Source organism: Pituophis catenifer, unplaced genomic scaffold (genome assembly GCF_029215685.1).
Source record: "Pituophis catenifer annectens isolate HBS135680 unplaced genomic scaffold, rPitCat1.0.hap2 SCAF_3, whole genome shotgun sequence".
NCBI classification, from domain to species: Eukaryota; Metazoa; Chordata; class Lepidosauria; order Squamata; family Colubridae; genus Pituophis; species Pituophis catenifer.
This window is the reverse complement of record NW_027256883.1, coordinates 10913586-10935525: the sequence shown is the minus strand read 5'-3', so window position 1 is coordinate 10935525 and position 21940 is coordinate 10913586. Positions and strand designations below refer to the sequence as shown.

The 21940-nt window shown below is 41.6% G+C and overlaps 1 protein-coding gene across 1 annotated transcript in view; it reads right to left on the bottom strand.

The window, feature by feature from the left end:
* Positions 1-309: 309 nt before the first annotated feature.
* The window catches only part of NDRG1 (N-myc downstream regulated 1), a 54646-nt gene continuing 33015 nt past the window's right edge, over positions 310-21940 (bottom strand). Inside the window, exons 4-16 of the mRNA XM_070942008.1 lie at positions 21121-21226; positions 18859-18979; positions 17269-17331; positions 15971-16031; positions 15040-15126; positions 14217-14273; positions 12572-12675; positions 11439-11495; positions 9804-9855; positions 6575-6622; positions 4031-4066; positions 3380-3431; positions 310-2042 (exon numbers count right to left, since the gene is read on the bottom strand). Of these exons, the coding sequence (XP_070798109.1) occupies positions 1783-2042; positions 3380-3431; positions 4031-4066; positions 6575-6622; positions 9804-9855; positions 11439-11495; positions 12572-12675; positions 14217-14273; positions 15040-15126; positions 15971-16031; positions 17269-17331; positions 18859-18979; positions 21121-21226 (1104 nt within the window). The 3' untranslated portion in view covers positions 310-1782. The remainder of the gene's footprint in view (positions 2043-3379; positions 3432-4030; positions 4067-6574; positions 6623-9803; positions 9856-11438; positions 11496-12571; positions 12676-14216; positions 14274-15039; positions 15127-15970; positions 16032-17268; positions 17332-18858; positions 18980-21120; positions 21227-21940) is intronic.

Sequence of the window (21940 nt, the reverse complement as noted above, 5' to 3'; positions counted from 1 at the left end):
GTATCAGTTGGAAACTAGCTTAATTGTAATCGTGACACACCTTTCCTAGCACCTAAGGGAGAGAGAGAGAGAGAGAGAGAGAAAGAGAGAAAGAAAGAAAGGAGAAAGAGAGAGGAGAAAGAGGAGAAAGAGAGAGAGAAAGAGGAGAAAGAGAGAGAGAAAGAGAGAGAGAGAGAAAGAAAGAAAGAAAGAAAGGCTTTTAAAGTTTTTTTTTTTAAAAAAAGTTCTGCTCATTCAGTTATTCTTAATAAAAATAATTATTCTTCCTCCTTCTTCCTCCTTTCCGGACACAGAAAAAGACCCAAACACTGCAAAGTTACAAATTTATTTTGTTTGAAATAAATACAAATAATTCATTAATAAACTTTCCCCCCCAAATAGGCAAGTCAAGCTTCTCTATTACAATCTGCTATTCCTCATTATAAACTTTCCAGGAAACTTTGAAGTTGTCATTTGAAGAAGAAAAAAGAAAAAAGAAAAAAAAAAGAAGAGCGAACCCAGGTAATTAACCTCGGGTAAAAGAAATCAGTTCTCGTGAACTACCTCAGATATTCAGCTCTGAAGATGCTAAATGATGCAAATATGCTCAATATCCAAAATTCATTAGCTATATTAAGTTTTGTGAAGGAGCAAACAGATCAAGCCAGTGGAAAAATAGATATAATTATGTTCCTATAAAAACTAGAATTCTCATCTATGCTAGAAACCTGTTGAGCTGTCTCGCTCATAGCTTCCCACCCTGTTAAGCGCTGCAGACATATCGGCAAAGTAGCTTTTCAATTGTAGAATCAATATAATCTACTTTTACAATCATCAAACTAAATCTCTATTACAGCCTCGCCTCTTTCCTCCAACGTTTTGCAAACATTTATAGTTCTCGGTAAATCACTACACACGATTTCCACTGTCTTAATTTTCTGCTAGAGTCAATCTAAGAATGAGATGCTTCTTACTTCTGCCCCAAAATTTTTTGGAAGCAAAATATTGGGGAGGCGAGTGGGTAGGTGGTTTCATTACAGTAAAGGGATCAGCTTTACTATCTATTGCTGCGGCTTCTTAAAGGCCACCCATCGAAATGCAAAATTTAAGACCAAATGTGGTGCATTCCTAAGAATCCCGAACCCTTAACTCTAGTCTGATTAAGCAGCATGAAAGGGCCACAGCTAAGTTCTCAGGTCTGCCTGAAAGAGATTTCATCAGTGGGGTTTTGCCTCCAAGTTGTATCAAATTACCCCCTTTTTAATGTTGTGGTGTAGCAAATGGAGAGCTTGGGTGCTATCCGTGAGGCCAGTTGAGGAATGTATGGGTCAGAGTGGAGGCCTGAAGAGTTTTAAAAATCTCCCACTGTTCTCTTTTCTTTCTTTTCCCCATCTCCTCTTCCACAATGAAGCCTTAAAATCAGATTGGGGAAGGAAAAAAAAAATACTGTTTAGTTTTTAGAACTGGGTAAAAGGAGAGCCAGAGATAACCCACGAGCTTCAGGCAACTGCTTTCCGAAAAAGACAAGACGGTTATAGGTTGCAGTCTTGGATCTTAAAAAAGAAATATATTAGATCAATAACTCGATGAGTGTTAAAGCCATCTAGGAGTAGCTGGAAAGATCAGCCATTTGATTAGGGAAAGAGAGCATCTGAGATATTTGTTTGTTTTATTGGTCCCTATGGATTTGGGGAAGGGAGGGGTAGAGAGATCCATTTGTTATGGGGAACCCCTTAGGTTAATTATTGCAATGTGCAGCCTGAGGCTGCTGCTTGATCTTGGTTTGGACTAGGGTGGCATCGTTTAACAGGACACTTCCATTGACTTGGGGCTCGACTGTCCACTGGCCTTGGCAGAATTAGAACTCAGCTCGATGTCTGTGGCGGCACGATTCCGGGAACCCTCCCCAGTTTGGGCTCTGCTCCTGTTCCCTTCGCCTGTGTGAGACCGACTTCGGGAACCTTCCCCGGTGTGGGATCTGCTCCTGTTCCCTTCCATGGATGTGACGCTGGAACCGGAAGCCGTGCGGGACCTCATTAGTCTGGTCATGCTTGCGGAAGGCACTGTCAAGGGAAAACTCGCGGTTACGAGAGGTACACTAATTTGCAAGGACCATTATTTAAAAATGGAGAAAGGGGTACGTGTCTGTGTGTACGCGTTGCATGTGGGGTTTTTTGATCCAAGAACCAAATTAAGCCGCGGATCATAGAGTGAGTAAGATCAGGATAAGAAATACATCACTTTATTTGTCTGTTAACTGATCTTATTGTGAGGCATCAAAGGTCAGATCCACATGTGAAGGTCCAATTAATCTGATTTATTACTACTCATGAACAGGAATCTTCTCAGCTAATGGTTAGTACTTGCTTGGAATTAGATAGAGGTCAAAAAAATTGAAGGGGTGGGTGGGTTTGGACTTAGTTTGCTTGTGGCTACATAGAAGTTCTAGACTGATCTCTCTTTTAACTCCACCCCCAGTTAAAAGTCTGTGGAGATTCTCAGTCATCCAGGTCGTGGTTGTCCCAAAGGTGCTTTTTTCAGGAGGCAACTGGACTTTCTTGTTTTTTCTTTTGAAGACATTTTGCTTCTCATCCAAGAAGCTTCTTCAGCTCTGACAGGATAGTGGGGAATGGAAGGATTTCTATTCCTTGTAGACAGCTGGTCATTTGCATCCTTTTAGAGGGTCACTGAAGCACCTGGAGGTTTATCTGTGTCCTCAGGGTCACCTGAGTAATGTTAATGGTTTCAGTGATCCTGAAGATACTGATAAACCTCCAAGTGGCTTCAACGACCCTCTAAAAGGATGCAAATGACCAGCTGTCTACAAGGAATATAACTCATTCCATTCCCCACTATCCTGTCAGAGCTGAAGCAGCTACTTCAATGAGAAAAGAAATGTCTTCAAAGAAAAAACAAGTCCAGTTGCCTCCTGAAAAAGCACCTTTGTCCGCCCCCAGTTCTGCCACTCCTTCAGCTACACGTATATAGTTAACAGAATTATTTCCCTTGTTTATAATGGTTAACGTTTATCGCATTAAAAATTATATATGGAGAGGCTCTGGAGACCACAGCCAAGGCTCCAAAGAATAGGATTTATTTGTGTGCTCTCTGATGCAGTTTTTCTACCCAACAACCACAAGAGAAACCCCAAGACAAAAATCTACCGATTAGAAGTGTTTTGCGATTAAGGAAATAATTTAGAAAGAAGACATGAGGAAAAAAGAAAACCCCACAAAACCTCCAGAGACAACAATGACCAAAGCAGACTATCAGTCGGATCAATCGGGACTTCTAGAACAAAAGGAACTGAATGCATCGTACACAATTTCAGCCACACAGACACACACCTGCTACAGAAACTTTGGCCAATTTTTTTTTTTAAAAGCCAACAACTACTTACTGTATCCCATTCCCTGGATGAAGTATTTGAAAGCTTCAGCAAGCTTGGCAGGCTGTAAAAAGGAAACGTAGCATGTGAATGTAATAATTACCTGTTATTAAATATTTCCAAAAAAAAAAAAGGAGGTTGGACAAAGAGCAGTCAAAACAGAAGATCTCAGATCCACTGAATACGTTTAGAACTGTGGAAGAACTGCCAGCTTAGATATCGCTGAAACTCAACACTAAAACCTATGATGAAATCACCTTGGTACGGTTACACATTACCAAGTCTGGTTAGTTAGTTGGCTATTTATTTACTTCCAACCGTTATTATTTTTACAAATATCTCAAGGCAATAAATATATCCAACGTAGCCTTCTAATTTTCCTCCCAACAACTCTGTGAGGTGAGTTGGACTGAGAAGAAAGTGACTGACTCAAAGTCACCCAGGCAGCTTTCATGGCTATGGCATGACTAGAACTCAGCCTCCTGCTTTCTAACTAGGTCTCATAACCCCTACCCCAAAATGGCTCTCAATTCTACCGAGGGAATTTTGCTTTCCATCATAGATGGTAAATATAAATAAATGGATCCGGTTTGCAATAAACCAAAATCTTGTGAAATTCTCCTCAGTACTCATTATCTATTGTTGCCCAAAATCAATTCTCACCTGGGAAACTTGAGGAAGGCCACCACAGTCAGCCATCTGCAAAAAGAAAATAGTAATGTTTTAATTTAAAAGAAAAAAAAACCCTACTCTCTCAACAATACCACCTTACTTGCCCTGACTCACAATTCAAAGCTTGACTCTACAATCATATATATGGGAAGAATGGATATTATCACTGGACTGTGAGAAGCAAAAAAAAAAAAAGATTTCTGGATATAATGCTCACTTAGAAGTGTGTTCAGAAGGATTTTAAAGGAGGTTTTTAAAGTAATATTCCATTTCAGCTGCAGATTTCCTAATGTTGGTAAAAGGGTAGAGAAGATGCTTATTTTCTAAATGGAATAATTAGTAGTGAAAGTTAGGAAGTCTTAAAAAACCCATGTCTTTTTCATGGTGACCACTAGCTCATAATGTCCAGAAGCTGATCCTTCACATCAGTCCTTCATATATGTTGATATGTTCAACTCCCAGAATTCTACTCAGCTGTTTGGGAATTCACAAGCAAATACATCTGTACTGGTGGACACCAAATTAGGAAGGCTACTGTCTACCACAATTCTGCTGAATGAATATCCCTTTTCTCTTTTTGATTTAGTCACCATCTCTTTGTGAGAAGGCAAGTTACTAGCTGAAAAGGCATACACTAACTAAATTAATAACTGGATTCGAAATGCAATTCTTGTTCGGAATTACGACATTTGAGATGTCTCTACGGTTTGAGGGAAAATTCAGGACAACCAATTGTTGACTCAGCTGTCATCAAATGTCCAAAACAGAACTGAAAACTCAGGTTCTACCATCCTTCGAATCCATCGGCCTGTTTTGACTCATGGCCCAACTTCCAAACTAGACAGAAAGAATTCTCTTTCCACCATTTGCATGGGTGTCTCTCAAAGGTGCTTTTTCGAGAGGCCACTGGACTTTCTGGTTTTTTCTTTGAAGACGTTTTGCTTCTCATCCAAGAAGCTTCTTCAGCTCTGTCTTCAAAGAAAAACCAAGGAAGTCCAGTGGCCTCTTGAAAAAGCCCCTTTGGGACAACCATGACCTGGATGACTGAGAATCTCCACAGACATTTGCATGGGTGGGAAAAATTTGAAAGAATTTTCCGTCCAATTGATCATTGTTCTGTCCACCTTGCCAGATCAGGAATATAGGAAAAAATTATAATTCTGCTCCAAACTGCACTCCTTCATCACCAGTATGAAATGACACCCCCCCTCAAAGACTAAATATAGAACGAGGGATGTGAACAAAGGCTTTGAGTTCCAGAAAAATCTGGCAGCGCTCATAATGCCTGAAGAAACTTCTCAACCCTAGAAGCTTCTTAAGTGTTTACTGTATTAAGCTTGACCTGGGTCAATGAAATGATGCAGGTTTACCACATGAGGCTGCACACGTCCCTCCGAGCAGGATTAAAATCTATTATGGGACAAATTTCTAAACAGTAGTATTATCTACTGACCCCTAATTACATTTAAGAGCCCTAATGCTTGTGCAAAAATATAGGCCGGTGATTTTTATCAGTCAAGAAGGAAGAGTGACTTCCATAAGCCTTCAGCTTCCTACCTCTCTCTTTGATTTCACTACTATTTGCTTAGTGTAGTGTATCTCTCAGCCAGTTGCACTGCTTTAACTACTAACACCTGGATCAAAACACTCTGTAGTCCAGGGGTGTCCAACCTTGGCCACTTCAACTCCCAGAATTCTCCAGCCAGCCATGAATTCTGAGAGTTGACATCCACAGGTCTTGAAGTGGCCAAGGTTGGACACCCTTCCTCTAGTCTCTAGTACTCCACTCCTCTGTTCACAACAGAATACCTTATGCAACCAGGCTTGAAATTTTGGGATTGGAAAACCTAGAACTACGCCGCCTACGGTCTGACCTAAGTGTAGTACACAAAATTGTCTGCTACAACGTCCTACCTGTCAATGACTACTTCAGCTTCAACCGCAATAATACACGGGCAAACAATAAATACAAACTCAAGGTAAACTGATCCAAACTCGATTGCAGGAAATACGACTTCAGTAACAGAACCTGGAATGCACTACCTGACTCTGTGGTTACTTCCCCAAACCCCCATAACTTTAACCTTAAATTGTCTACCGTAGACCTCACCCCATTCCTAAGAGGTCCGTAAGGGGGGTCGTGCATAAGCACACCATCGTGCCTACCATCCCAGTCCTACTGTCCCCATTTACTTGTACTCATTCCTAAGTTCATGTCCATGTTTATACTTATATCTGTTATCTAGTAGATGTTCGACAAATTAAACAAATAAATAAATAAATAAATACATACATACATACATACATACATACATACATACATACATACATACATAAATAAATAAATAAATAGTCCTTTTCACAAAAATCAGAACTCTCTATATCAGGGGTCCCCAAACTTGGCAGCCTTAAGACTTGTGGACTTCAACTCCCAGAATTCTGGAGTTGAAGTCCACAAGTCTTAAAGCTGCCAAGTTTGAAGACCTCTGCTCTACATCAATCCCAAGAGCTCTGCTTTGGGCCAGAGGTGGTTACCTTTAAAAGTGTGGTCTTTGTTGGGTCAAGCTTCGCATTGCAGTCCACCTGTGAGGAAAGGGAAGAGACAGAAGGAGAGAAAAGCTGAGCTTTCACATCACATTTTCAAGAAAAGCCCATTGTATGCAGTTTTTAGAGCTTCCGGGCCTACTTGCTTTAAGGAGAAGTCTTCACCTCGTGAAGGGATTCCATTACAAGTAGACTCCAACTTACAGCCATTCTTTTGGGGTCTTTTGATGTTACAACGGTGTTGGAAAAAGTGACTTACAACCAGTCCTCACATCGATGACTACTGTGGTTGCCCCCACGGTGACAATTATGATTTTGGGTGCTTGGCAACTAACACACATTTACCACAGTTGCAATGGCCTGAGGTCATGTGGTAACCACTTGTGGCCGCCTCAGCCAGCTTCCAAACAAGCAAAATCAATGGGGAAGCCAGAAGGAGGTAGCAATGGGCGATCCTGTGGGGTCTCACTTAATGACCGCACCACTTAACAATGAATTTTCCGATCTCTATTATGGTCGTAAGTCAGGAACTACCTGTGGAGGATTTCAGGAAGTCGCTAGTGAAATTCTGGGTGCTAAAAAGCATCGCTTGACATTCCATTATTTTTTTCTGATGCCCTCACTGTTCCTTAACAGGCAGGAAGGGGAATTCTGTTTTCCTGTTTTTCACAAATCTATCTTGGGGATGCAAAAGTTCAAAGTTGGCAGCAGCACCCATTCATTCCCCCTTTGCTGATATTCAAAAACAGGACTTCTGAAATTATGCCTTGAACTCCATGTAGCCTGAAGACCACAAGTTATCTATCTACCTCAGGTTTCAAGACGGTCAGCTACGGAAGGAATTTAATCCCTCTCCTTGTCTCCCAACAGCTGTCAGGATGCTTTCATTTTGATTCCTGCTTGAACAGACGGCTGGAATTGATATCCAAATGACCAGCTTCCAAACCTACCCTATTATTTAGATTGCGGGAGAAACTCTCGTTGTTGATTATAGGTACTGCTTTTAATTCCTGTAAGAACTACATTGCCTAGTAAGTAATTTTTCACTGAAAATGTGATGCAAGAAGAGAAGGCTGTGATTTAAGTGTTTAGTGATTCTGGTAATGAACTGGATCTACTTATTTATTTTTTTTGAGTCCTCCATTTGAAACGACATAAATACTTCACACGTAGCTTGTCTCTGAGATCTGTTTCTTGCATATCCCTTCCAACCAGGGATGAAATCCAGCAGGTTCTGACAGGTTCTGGAGAACCAGTAGCGGAAATTTTGAGTAGTTCGGAGAATGCCACCTCTGGCTGGCCCCAGAGTGGGGTGGGAATGGGGATTTTGCAATATCCTTCCCCCAGGAGTAGGGTGGGAATTTTGCAGTATCCTTCCCCTGGAGTGGGGTGGGAATGGAGATTTTGCAATATCCTTCCTGCAGGAGTGGGGTGGGAATGGAGATTTTGCAGTATCCTTCCCCTGCCATGCCCAGTAAGCCACGCCCACCAAGCCACACTCTCAGAACCGGTAGTAAAAAATTTTGAATTTCACCACTGCTTCCCACGGTTTGGCTACTTCATCACAATATCCCCAACAGTGTTGTAAGAAGTTCTCACTTCTCACAGCTCATACTTAGTCCAGGAACTTAGTCCAGGAACAGACAAACCTGTTCAGTCCCTCACTTAACTATGAAGCTTAATGAGTAACTTCAACTAAATCATTACTCTTCAATCTTATCTGATTTGACCCAAACGGATCAGGCATACAATGGTTGGGATTATTTCCAAGGTACCAGCCTGTGATGGCTACTCTAGCTTATCTCAGAAACTTAGAAAGATGCGATGGCAATAAACTCACAGGACCGAACTATCTTGAATCCAGGAGAGCTCTATTTCATAATTTATATGTAAGCCTTAGGAACTGATGCAATATTAGGCTTGGGCTATCAGTCCTAGATAAACTGCCATTTCCCAAACTTAATTTCCCCTCCAATTTTCAAGTAACTTCAATGGACTGTTAGGGACATTATTTCAAATCCTGGAGGGCAGAAGTTAAAATAAACAGGTCGTGATCCTTAAAGAGAAATACTGAATGAGGTTGCCTGCTCAGAAGAAAACCGGGGGAATGTATGCATGTATGTACTGTGTTTCCCTGAAAATACAACCTACCAAAAATAAGTCCTAGCTTGGTTTTTACATGTACGCCTGATATTAAGCTATATCCCCAAAATAAGCCCTAATTAAGACCCCACCCACTCCAGGGTGCACAGGTAAAAATTAAGCTAGGGTGGGGATGGGAGGGTGGAGTTGCTCTACTAGTTACCTTCGGACAGTTGCAGGCAGGCCTCGCACATCCCGACACTTGCCTTGCCGGCCCATTTCTTCTACAGCCGGAAAGGCTTTCCTGAAGGCCTCTGCAGCTGATAACAGAGCTCAGGAAAAATCCGGAGCTTTGTTATTGACTGCAGAGACCTTCAGGAAAGCCTTGCCGGCTGCAGAAAAAGTTCCTGAAGGCCTCTGACAGCGAAAAGGAGGGATGACATCTCCCCCTGAAAATAAGACCTGGCGCCTTTTTTGGTGGCAAAAAAAATAATAAGACAGGGTCTTATTTTCGGGGAACACAGGTATGTATGTATGTAGGTAACCTGTTTCCCCTAAAATAAGACATCCCCTGATAATAAGCCCAATCGGGCTTTTTTTTTATTTATTTATTTTTATATGCCGCCCTTCTCCGGAGACTCAGGGCGGCTTACAATGCATTAAGCAATAGCCTTCATACTTTTGTATATTTTATACAAAGTCAGCTTATTGCCCCCACAAACCAGGTCCTCATTTTACCCACCTTAGAAAGGATGGAAGGCTGAGTCGACCTTGAGCCTGGTGAGAATTGAACTCGCAGTAATTGCAGGCAGCTGGATGTTAAATGCTGCCTTAATAGGAGGCATTAGCCTCCTACGCCACTCAGGCTCCTGAGCGCATGCACTAAAATAAGCCCCCCCCCCCCGAAAATAAGCCCTCCCTGAAAATATTTAAACTCATGCACAGCCGGTCCCCGCCATTTCCTCTGGTTAGGGAGACAGAGCTGGAAATCAGGTAAGACGGCAAGAGGAGCCCCGTCTTGCTCCACGCGCCCCAAAATAATAAGACATCCCTGAAAAACAGGGTCTTATTTTCGGGGGGGAAACGGTACATACATACGTATGAATGTAATTTCCTGCCTTTGCTATTATATACTTACCACAGCGTCAACTGCAGGAGAACTGTCTCCAACCACTAACAGTGAAGGGCACCTGAAAGCAAACAATTGAAATAAGAGTCAGTGGCTTTGCACTTCTTTAAACCGTATCAGAGAAAGATCGATATTGATATTCGACCAAATCAAACTCAAGGTGTTGCCTTGTTGAGAATAATGAACCCTTTCGATTTCGTAAAAACCTAAATACAGCCAAATTATTACGGTCATCATAAGTAGGATCAAAGTTTGTTTAGGATAATATGAGTAATGCTCGATTTTTTTTTTCTATCCCCCAAATACATAAAAGGGGATTGCAAAAGCGATGATTATGCTGGCTTCAACGCCTGCACTTTTTCGCTCAAATGATATAAATAAATAACAATATAAAATGAATGCTTGGATCATTGGAGCAGTGCTTATTGCCTTCCTCCTTTGTTGCTGCCATGACAGGCTGAATCTTTTCATTGGCACCATAGCAAAATTGGATGTATGGTTGGAAAACTAATTTAGCCTCAGGAACCACGTGGTTGAGCTCCCTTGCTCTCATTTCTATTTAAGAATGAGTTTTCTTCTGCTATCACTCATTCTTGGCTTCTACCATTTATTGTTTTTGTTTTTTCAGGTGCCTTACGGTGGCCTAGAGGTGGAGCTCTCGCCTCACAGTCAGGAGGCTGTAAGTTCGATCCTAGGTAGAGGCAGAGATTTCTCTCTCTGGGCACACTGAGAATATATCTGCTGAACAAAACTCTGCACTGGCGACAGGAAGCCATTAAAACACTCTGCTAGCTCCATTTAGTTGCCCAGACTCCACCTCACAAGGGATTATGAGGTTGTTAAAAATGAAGATGATGATGATTAGAGTCAGTGTTAATTCCTGGTGATTGCTTGGACCAGTCCCTGCAGTTTTCTGGGCAAAGTTTTTCAGGAATGGTTTGCCATTGCAAACCAACCTTCCTTCCTAGGGCTGAGAGACAGTGACTGGCGCAAGAGCACCTTGTGATAAGGTAGACCACTATTCATTTCTTAAATTTGTACGCTCCAAAGTAGAAACTGAGACTGAGGGTTATAATCTTCATCAAAGCTTCAGTAAGGACACAATGCAGACTGCAGGCTGACCCCAATAAGGAATCAGGCAATCTTTCCACATTGTAGACTCCACTATGAGCCACGGTGGCGCAGTGGTTAGAATGCACTACTGCAAGCTACTTCTGCTGACTGCAGGCTGCCCACAATTTGGCAGCTTGAATCTCACCAGGCTCAAGGTTGACTCCGCCTTCCATCCTTCTGAGGTGGGTAAACTAAGGACCCAGATTGTTGGGGGCAAGATGCTGACTCTGTAAACCGCTTAGAGAGGGCTGTAAAGCACTGTAAAGCGGTATATAAGTCTAAATGCTATTGCTAGTACATGCTCTTATCATTGGCCTTATCAGCTGGGAAGATCAACCATCAGCTTCTGATCAAGCCTACATTAGCTAGGGCTGTTAAACCATGTTTTAGTGAGCCAGCATCCCTTTTGTGCGTTTTGCAACGTGTTGTTATCACCAGGATTTTTACCATTTCCAGAAAGAAGGCCAAGAAAACGCTATGCCCCCTTTTTTTGAACCCAACATTAAAAGGCTGGTTGTGACAAACACTTACTGCAGAGTAACCACGTTTACTCCTGGAACTGGACGCTCAATGTCTAGATCTCTTCGGCTGCAAAACAAACAGGAAACAATTGTGAGAAGTTATTACATATGCAACTTTTAAAGCTCATTTCCACATAAAAGGTAGGAAGAAGCTATCAATATGAGTATTGTGACTAATGTGTACTCCCAACTAAACAAGTCGAGAGGGACTGCTAATCTGGTGTTCCTGCTTTCAATTAAATTCTGAGTACAGGTAGTTCTTGACTTACAGCACTTCATTTTAGTCATTATCTTTATTTAACGACCCCATAATCCCCTGCGGGGGTGGAATCTGGGCAACTGAAAGGAGCTAGCAGAGTGTTTAATGGCCGGATGCTCTTCCTGTCACCAATGCAGAGTTTTGTTCAGCAGAGATATATTTTCAGTGTGCCCAGAGAGAGAAATATCTGCCTCTACCCAGGATCAGTTAGTTTAGTGCCATTTGAAATTACAATGGCATTGAAAAAAGGGACTTATGGCTGTTTTTCATACTTGTGACTGTTGCAGCATCCCCGTGGTCACATGATAAAAATTCATATAGTTGGCAACTGTTTCGTATTTATGACGGTTGCCATGTCCCGGGGTCATTGTGACCTTCCGACAAGCAAACTCAATGGAGAAACTAGATTCACTTAACAAACATGTTACTAACTTAACAACTGATTCATTTAACAACTGTGGCAAGGAAGTTCATAAAATGTGGCAAAACTCACTTAACAGATGTCTCACTTAGCAACAAAAACTTTGGTGCTCAGTTGTGGTTGTAGGTCAAGTACTACCTGAATTCAGTGTTGTTCCAAAAGATTAAAAACACAATGCTCAGACCACTCAACAGAAGAGAACAAATATCATCAGATGTATCATTCTTAAGTTTGAATATGCTATCTCTTTGTCCCTCTCTCTGGAATCCTTCCTTCAAGGAGTTTTCATTGACAAATTTAAATTTAAATGTCAGCGGGAATCCCAAGTTTAGAAGTTAAGCTTCTCATCAGAGCTGGGTAGCAAGATCTCCAAAACAATCTCAGATCCTGTTACTGATTCTCCCCCTGAATAGCAGCAACGAATATTTTCCTATGTGTTCTGAAAAGTTCAGTGGCGTATTACCTGTTGTAAGAGTTGACAAACAGATGGAGATTGTTTTGGTTCATATCATTGATGATGTGCTGGCGGTAAGTATGGATCAAGTCGTGGCTGCTGTGAATCTCATCCTAGATTTTAAGAAACATTCTCATCAAATATCAGTTAAGACCAGGAAGAGGGAGAACATCTGGAAAGAGCAACAATGACTTAGCAGGATGTTTTTGCAAGCTTAAATAAGAGTGCTTGCCGATTTGTTCATGAATGGAAAGTGTGAACTATGTCATATTACAAGGTCACGTAAGCATGTGTACAAGGTTAGAGATGAACTTGCAACAAGAGCCTAATCGAGGAACTACAATGCACTAATATTGGCATGGCAAACGAAGAGCAAACCCTGCTCCCTTCTAGCATTGATGATGTTACCTAGTTGGGTAATGAAATGCTGGAAGCAAACAACTAAGTTCAGAGAGCATCCAGGACCCCACAGTTCAACTTTAAGCTGCAAATATTCTCTTTTATCATTTATCGTATCTACCATTTGTCTGAAATGATATGGGGTTCCTGCTTCAGCAGGGGGTTGGACAGGTGATCTCCAAGGACCCTTCCAACTCTGTTATTCTGTTATACTATCAGTAATTGTAACTTTAGGATGGCCCGTTTGTGAATATACAAATGTTCAAAACATGAGAACAATCCCAACACGTAACTATCCTAACTTTTAAAGAGATTGGGCCTAATCAAGCAGGATTAAAAAAAAAATAACAGGAAAATGTAAAAAAGTTCTTCAATTGTATAGATCAGGGGTCACCAACCTTTCAGACCTCAGGGGCCACTAAATTCATAATTTTAAATCCCGCGGACAACTAATATCTGCCTAATGACCAGCTGGGTGGGCGTGGCTAGATGGGCATGTGACTGGGTAGGCATGGCCAACTCAATGTCACTTGCGTTGAGGGGTGCCTCGCCGGCCTGTACTCGCCCCTCCCCTCCCAGCCACTCCTCGCCTGCCTGCCCGGGCTCTTTAGGGCCCCAACAGGAAGCAGTTGTTGGAGCTAAGCAGCCACCACGAGAAAGAGTTGACAAAACAGCTGGCTCAGCTCAAATTGGATCTGGCCGAGAAGGAGGCTCAGCAGAAGCACCTCACTGAGGACTACGAGCATAGGCTTTCCAAGCAGAGGGAAGACCTGTGGGAGTACAAAGCCAAATACCGGCACCTGGAAGCTCAGCGGGCTGAGATGGTCAGTCAGTTCCAGGCCATGATGCAGTCCCACTGGAACAAGGCCCTCCGTCTCTTTGCCACCAGTGGCACTTCCTTCTAGCCTTTGCCCAAAGCCCCACACCAGGAGACTGAAGCAGACCCCAAGTCAGAATTTCTGCCATCCTCCGACCCGCACAAAAAGATTCTCTGCAGCAACACAAGCGTTCATTGCACGTATCTGTCCCAGGGGCTGTAGTTTGAGGACCCCTGATTTAGTGCAATATAAAAAATGCAAATAATTTTTCTGCGGACCACCAAAATTTTCTTGCGGACCACCAGTGGTCCACGGACCACCAGTTGGTGACCGCTGGTACAGATGGCATCCCTTGGCTACAATCAATCCTTCGTATCCCGAGAAAGATAAAGGTTGAGCTGTACATTTTAATATGATTATTTAAGAAGGAGGCTTACCTTGCCAAAAAGATGTGAAATAACCATGTCTGGTAAAGCATGAGCCCATCCAGAAATCTAGACATTTAAAAACAAACAAACGAAGAAGTACATTTTAGGATAATTCAAATACTCCAGGGATCATGTACCATTAACTCAAGTCATGTTAACGCACTGACGTTCAATTATATACAGGTAGCCCTTGACTTACAACAGTTCCGTTTAGTGACCGTTTAGTTACAATGGTACTGAAAAATGTCACTTATGACCGTTTTTTTCATAGTTACGATGTATGCAGCATCTCCAGGATCAAAATTCAGATGCTTGGTTATTGGTTCATATTTATGACCGTTGCTGGGTTTCCAGGGTCATGTGATCCCCTTTTGCGACCTTCTGACAAACAAAGTCAGTAGGGAAGCCAGATTCACTTAACAACCAGGTTACTAATGTCAGCCCTTGGAGGCCATCTTTTTTTATCCAACTTAACTTACCCACTGCAGTGATTCACTTAACAACGGTGTCAAGAAAAGTCGTAAAGTGGGGCAAAGCTCACTTAACTAATGTCTCACTTAACAACAGTAATTTTGGGCTCAACTGTGGTCGTAAGTCAAGAAGTGTGTTTTCTTCTGCCATTAAATGTATATAGTCCTGAAAGGATACACTGAACTCTTATATTTTATGAGTTCCCTCACTCTATAGCTTCAAAGAATGAAGAAACATTAAAAAACAACAATAGCTTAGCTTCTAAATCCCAAATAAATCCAAAGTTTATTTCTGTAATCCCTGCGGTTTTAAGCACATCTTGATCTGTTTTAAGGTAAGTTTACACAAATGACGTCTTTACCTTGGTTGCGGCCCAGTCCATCCACCCTTCGGCGCATGGATTGACGTTGATAAGAACGAGTCCTTCCACCATATCAGGGTAGTTAAGCTGCAGATTGAAGAGGCAATTATGAGCAAACAACCAGATATGATGGGGGGGGGGGTCTGAGGTAAAAATTGGGGTGGGTTTTTTTTTTTTGAGGACTTCCCCCATCATTTGGGAAAAGAAAAACAATTCTTCCCATATCATCATTCTGAAGATTTGTTGGAAGTAGACATTTATTTATTAAATAGATATATGGCTGCCCAACTCACACCCAGTGACCATTTTATTTAAATTAAAATTAATTTTACTGTCTTCCAGGGGAAAAACCATGCCATGTGCAGAAGGTCTGCTTCAGGAATCATGCATGTCAGAGCAGTATTGTCACCTGAATGATGACAAATTGGATTCTTCTGTTGCGGTTGGGAAATTGTCAAGTGCAGGAAAATCAGGAGTCTAGGCAGTTCAGATGAATATGTTGGTTTATTGTATGCTAAAGCTCTGTATCTTAGTAGCTCTGAACTACTAACAGTCAAAGCAAATTGGAGGAAGGAAAGAGTCAATGGAATTCAAGGTGGGCTGGGCTTAGATCTCTCGTGGGCGTGAAGGGACTCGAGACCAATGACACATTTGACCCCTTTCTCAGGCTTAGCCTGGTCATCTCCTACAGAAATATTGTGAAATATCTCCTCTCTGTATTTTGGCTGCTCAAATCTCAGCCATTATTTGGTGAGGAAGAAGTTACGTCACATTTTGATTTTTGTTTCTTTGATACTGGATGTCTGCTATCAAGTAAGTTTAAGCAGATCAGAAGATGTGAAGCTGGAAACAGTGTAGTACTCAAGTTTATAATAGTTTTACAAAATGTGCAACTAAGAAGCAAAGCAAACGACCCCTATTCCCAACTTACAGCAAATCGGGTCAAAATGTAGGCCCCAGCTCCAGTCCCCATTCCGATCACACTTTTCAATCTAAAAAGAAAAAAAAAAAACCCAACAAGTTAATTTCCATTCCCTCCACAAAAAAGCAAACAAAAATTGTCACAGCACAAGCCCTTAAAGATGGCATGAAGATTTAAGATTTGACCTTGTGCTCTAGATATGTCAGGGTAAATAGTTTAGTCTTAGCTCCCGTGCACAAATATTTGCTCTAATCATATCGACTAGTTTAAAGATTAGCTCTGCGAGTTTTAGATTTCTTCATAAAAGAACAGATTCTGCACCATTCAACTAGATGCAGAGAGAAGGCTATTGAGCAGTACAGCAAACAGTTAAATAAAACTGAGTTTTCCTTATATTGAAATTTTAAATTAAACTTATTGCTTAATAACCAGTCAACACTTTTAATTCAGAAACCAACCACACACAATTCAGAGGGAGTGAATTTAACTATTTCTCTGCCAGTGGAATTGTATCAGAATAAAATATATTTTGGGGATGGTGGCAGAGGAATCTGCTTTTAAAAGAATGTTCAACCTGTCTAAACATAAAACATATCAAGAACGGTTGCAGGAACTTGGTATGTCTAGTTTAATGAAAAGATGGACTAGAGAAGACATGATAGCAATGTTCCAATATCTCAGGGGCTGCCACAAAGAAGAGGGAGTCAAGCTATTCTTCAAAGCACCTGAGGGTAGGACAAGAAGCAATGGGTGGAAACTAATCAAGGAGAGAAGCAACTTAGAACCAAGGAGAAATTTCCTGACAGTTAGAACAATTAATCAGTGGAACAACTTGCCTCCAGAAGTTGTGAATGCTCCAACACTGGAAGTTTTTAAGAAAATGTTGGATAACCATTTGTCTGAAGTAGTGTAGTTTCCTGCCTAAGCAGGGGGTTGGATTAGAAGAAGGTCCCTTCCAACTCTGTTATTCTATTCTATTCTATTCTATTCTATTCTATTCTATTCTATTCTATTCTATTCTATTCTATTCTATTCTATTCTATTCTATTCTATTCCATCTACTGTTACTACGGCCATCAGATGTGAAAGTTTTCTTTTTCCAATTAACCAGCCCAATGAGAGAGATGCGGAGTCCTTCAACCCCTTCTGCTCCGAAGTACAATGGATTCTAAAACCTTTTCAGTTCTAATAACCACCAGAGAGAACAAGACAGATATGTGACCATTTTCTGTTTGGGGGATGCTGAATAGGAAAATGGTTTCTCTGAAGCTTGATTGGAAAAACTTGAGGTATTCTATTTTACTCACCCAAATTGTTTTAGAACTCCAGGAAGCATGTCAGATAGCTGATCCATGGAGGGATACATGTACCTATAAAACAAATGTTAGAAAGATGTAACTCATTTTCCAAAACATGGCAAGTAGTTGTTCTACTTCATTCTGGGTTGATCACCTCAGACCTGACTCCTCACTTAAGGAGGATTTGGAGAAAGGAGGGCATCAAGAACAAACCAAGCAGTATAAATTCATATCAATAAAGAGAGTTTGAAGAACTAGGGTTTGCTTAGCCTTGAGGAAAGATAACTGGGGTGAGGGAATCATGGCACACTACAAATCCCTCAGGCCCGGAAGCCATCTTTGCATTGGAACTTCAGGCCTGCCACATTTAGTGCTGTGGGAAACTGGGAGGGGGGATTGTATGGAGCATGGGTGATATATAGTCATAATAACATTCCTTTCTCAGAGAGTCAAGGACATCTTGCCCTGCACCTGGAGGGGTGTGGCTGGGAGGCATCTTCAGTTGGGACAGTGCATTGATTGCACCATGTGATGGACTTGTGGGTGCTGGGCAGGGACTTGGACTTTCCTTTGGGTGGGGAAAACCTGGAAGCTTTCAGATTCGGGTTTTCCCAGATGCGCCAATATGACATCTCTAATAAAATGGAACTTTGGGGAATTTCTAGCCTTGGAGTCTTCTTTCGTTGGGGGCGTTACCTGGAACCCTGACAATGGCATGCTTAGACACACACACACACACACACACACACACACACACTACAGGTAGCCCTCAATTTATGACAATTGAGCCCAAAATCTATGTTGCTAAGTGAGAAATTTGTAAAGTGAATTTTAAGACTTTTCTCACCACATTTATTAAGTGAATTACTGCAGTTCTCAAAATAGAAAGATGGTTGTTAAGTGAATTTGGTTTCCTCATTGTCTTTGTTTGTCAGAAGGTTGAAAAAGGGGATCACATGACCTTGGGACACTGCACCCATCATAAATGGGAGTCAGTTGTCAAGCATCTGAATGTAAATTACGTGACCATGGGGATGCTGCAACGCTCCTAAGTGTGAAAACTAGTTATAAGTTACTTTTTCACTTTTTTCACTGCTGTTTTAATTTAAAATGGTCCCCTAACAAATGGTTGTAAATCAAGGACTACTTGTACTACAAGCTTGGTCGCACCATTTGTAAATCTATTTTCCCAGAGAAGAAATAAGAATTGGGAAATTAAAAATATGCTTCAGAAACAACAAGAAAAAAACCTGGCCAGTAGAATTTCTCCCCTTTCCCATATGAATCGCTTTGGAATTGAGGCTAAAACGGGGGAAATCCAGCAGGTTCTGGAGAACAGTAGCGGAAATTTTGAGCAGTTCGGAGAACTAACAAATACCACCTCTAGCTGGCCCCAGAATGGGGTGGGAATGTGGTTTTTGCAATAGCCTTCCCCTGGAGTGGGGTGGGAATGGAGATTTTGCAGTATCCTTCCCCTGCCATGCCCACAAGCCATGCCCACCAAGCCACGCCCACAGAACCAGTAGTAAAAAAAATGGATTTCACCACTGGGCTAAAACCTCCAAATTAAAATCCACAGAGTTAGTAGGAGCCACTAACCCAGGCGGGAAGGAAGGCGCTCCGTCTTGCTGTCCGGGGGCATCCACGTGGCAGACTGCAAAATGTTGTGTAATTTCCTGCATGTCCTCGTAATTGAAGAGGGGGTTGAAGCACATCTTGTCTTTAGAAGGAAGCAAAGGAGAAGTTGCAACGTCATTAAACAGGCAAAACTTGGGAAAAGACTTTCTCAAGAGCGACTAATGGCACAACAGAGCCCTAGCAACTTTATTGATGGGGAAACGGCCAGGCATGGTAGGTCAGCTTGTCACCATCTACGCACATTATGAAAATAGAGATGTTTGCAATTCTAGAAAAAATCAGCCCTGGCTTGATGGACGTTTTAAGAAAAGCAGTTTTTCAGGAGAGCGAGCCGCACAGATGCCTGCTTTATTTCTCTGCATTTTTTCGCAACACAGATCTGAAAAGGAACTTTTCTTCTGAGTATGAATATGTGGACTACTCGAAGTCAAGCACTGACTTGGAGTATACAGAGTCAAGCATACGTAGGATCCCAGATCTCCGTGCTTTTCGCCGTGCCCTTAAAACTTTCTTATTTCATCAAGCCGGGCTGGCTTAACCCCCCCCCCCCTAGATATTTTTAATTGTAAATGGATTTTAGTTGGGGTGTTTTAAACTTTTGGGCCAAAATTTTGTTTAATTCTTTTTAAAATTTAAAATTTTGTATGTGATGTTTTTATACTTGGCTGTTCACTGCCCTGAGTCCTGTGGGAGAAGGGTGGTATAAAAATCTAATAAAATAATAAAATAAAATAAAATAAAATAAAATAAAATAAAATAAAATAATAAATAAAAAAATAAAATAAAATAAAGTAAAATAATAAAATAAAATAATAAAATAAAATAAAATAAAATAAAATAAAATAATAAATAAATAAATAAATAAATTCATCACTTTTTCATCCATTTGGGCCTGCAGTTTGCACAACGTTCATTTCTAGCTGAAGAGACTGTTGCTGGATGAAAGAAAAAAAAATCTCAAAACCATTTTCCTGTGGTCTTTTTGACAGACCTATTTTTGCTATTTAAAAAAATGCAGTTTCGTATGTAAAAACAACACTTAAGTCCTCAGCTATTGCGTAGCCGCAACTAAAGTGGACTTTGTTATACCGAAGATTTGATGAAGGATTCCCAAAATTTAAATCCCACACATTTAGCATGACCAATTCCCAATCGTTCTGATTCAACCAAGGAATTTCTGCCCTTCATGAATTATCCAGCAGCTCACAAACATATAAAAATATTTGTTGAATGGGGATGCCTACTGTGTTGTGCCAAGCCATTAATGCGGTGAGCGTATTGATTTTCAAATCCTGGGACTTTTTTTTTTTTTGCCATGCCATTATAGCTTCTTCAAAAGCCAATTGAAACAAGACATAGTTGAACATCGTATGTGAACTCAGCCAACACTGCATTAAACATTTGGATTAACACCAGTCGTTCTAAATATTTCTTCTTCGGGTATGTCAGGACTGCATCTCCCAGAATTCCCAGGGCAGCTTGGAAGCTGGGTGAGAATCCTGGGAATTGCAGTCCCATCAGACAGGATGGATACCTTATTCAGAAAAACTACATTAGATCCAGAGGTGGGTTTCAGCAGGTTCTAACAGGTTCTGGAGAACCAGTAGCAGAAATTTTGAGTAGTTCAGAGAACCGGCAAATTCCACCTCTGGCTGGCCCCAGAGTGGTGAGGGAATGGAGATTTTGCAATATCCTTCCGCTGGAGTGGGGTGGGAATGGAGATTTTGCAGTATACTTCCCCTGCCATGCCCACCAAGCCACGCCCACAGAACCGGTAGGGAAAATTTTTAGATTTCACCCATTCAATCGAAATTGAAGAATTATGGCATAAACCAGACTTGGTGGCCCCAATGCAAAGGTGGGCTTCAGCAGGTTCTGACCGGTTCTGGAGAACCAGTAGTGGAAATTCTGAGTAGTTCAGAGAACCGGTAGTAAAAATTCTGACTGGCCCCACCCCCATCTATTCTCTGCCTCCCGAGTCCCAGCTGATCGGGAAGAAATGGGGATTTTGCAGTATCCTTCCCCTGGATTGGGGAGGGAATGGAGATTTTACAGTATCCTTCCCCTGCCATGCCCACCAAGCCACACCCACAGAACCGGTAGTAAAAAATTTTTTGAAACCCACCACTGATTAGGTCACAAGATACAAAACAGAGTAACTAAGCCAGAAAGAAGAAGTTCTCCACTGCCAGATAGTTATGAGAATGGGCAAATCATACTTACGATTCAACCCAATATCATGGTATGTTAGAATAGCAGGTCTGTTCCCCCGGGGTGTCCCACACATGGTGACATGGACTGACCCATGGACGGTCTCAATGTCTTGTTCCTGTGGGGAGAAGGCAGCATTAGCCATCCGCACCTCAACAAAAAGGCTTCTGAATCCCACCAAGTATTTAACATCCAACACCTGGCAGCAGCAGTCAAAGCTACTTTAAGTAGCTCTGCTGGATTCTATTCACCACGTCTGCCAGTGCATCATTCAAGTCCTCAGTGACAAATTATCCATTTGTACCTACAAGGGCAAAAGAATTCCATAGTAATGAGCTATTTGGAGTTCCCATCAGAACAAAGAGGAGTAAACGTTAAAGAGAGGATCAAACTGGGAGTTGAGTTGATTATTATTTCTCCAAGGGGTCCTTGGGTGCTCTTTGAACTTGGTTGTTTTCTTGCAGACATTTCATGACCCAACTAGGGAATATCATCAGTGTTAGAAGGGAGTAGGTACCTTCTAGCACTGAAGATGTTATCTAGTTTGGGTCATGAAATGTCTACAAGAAAACAACTAAGCTCAGAGAGCACCAAGGACCCCTTGGAGAAATAATAATCAACTCAACTCCCAGTTTGAGATTCTGCAAGAAAATAACCAAGCTCAGAGAGTACCACGGATCCCTCATTTCCTACAAAGTCTCCTTTATTACTACTATTCTCTGCAAGCCTACTGTATGACTTCATACGATTGCCAACTTCTATCAGAGAAAATCACCCGATTCTCTCTTTCCCATCCCACATCGGGGAGACACAACAACCCAATCTTTGCCAG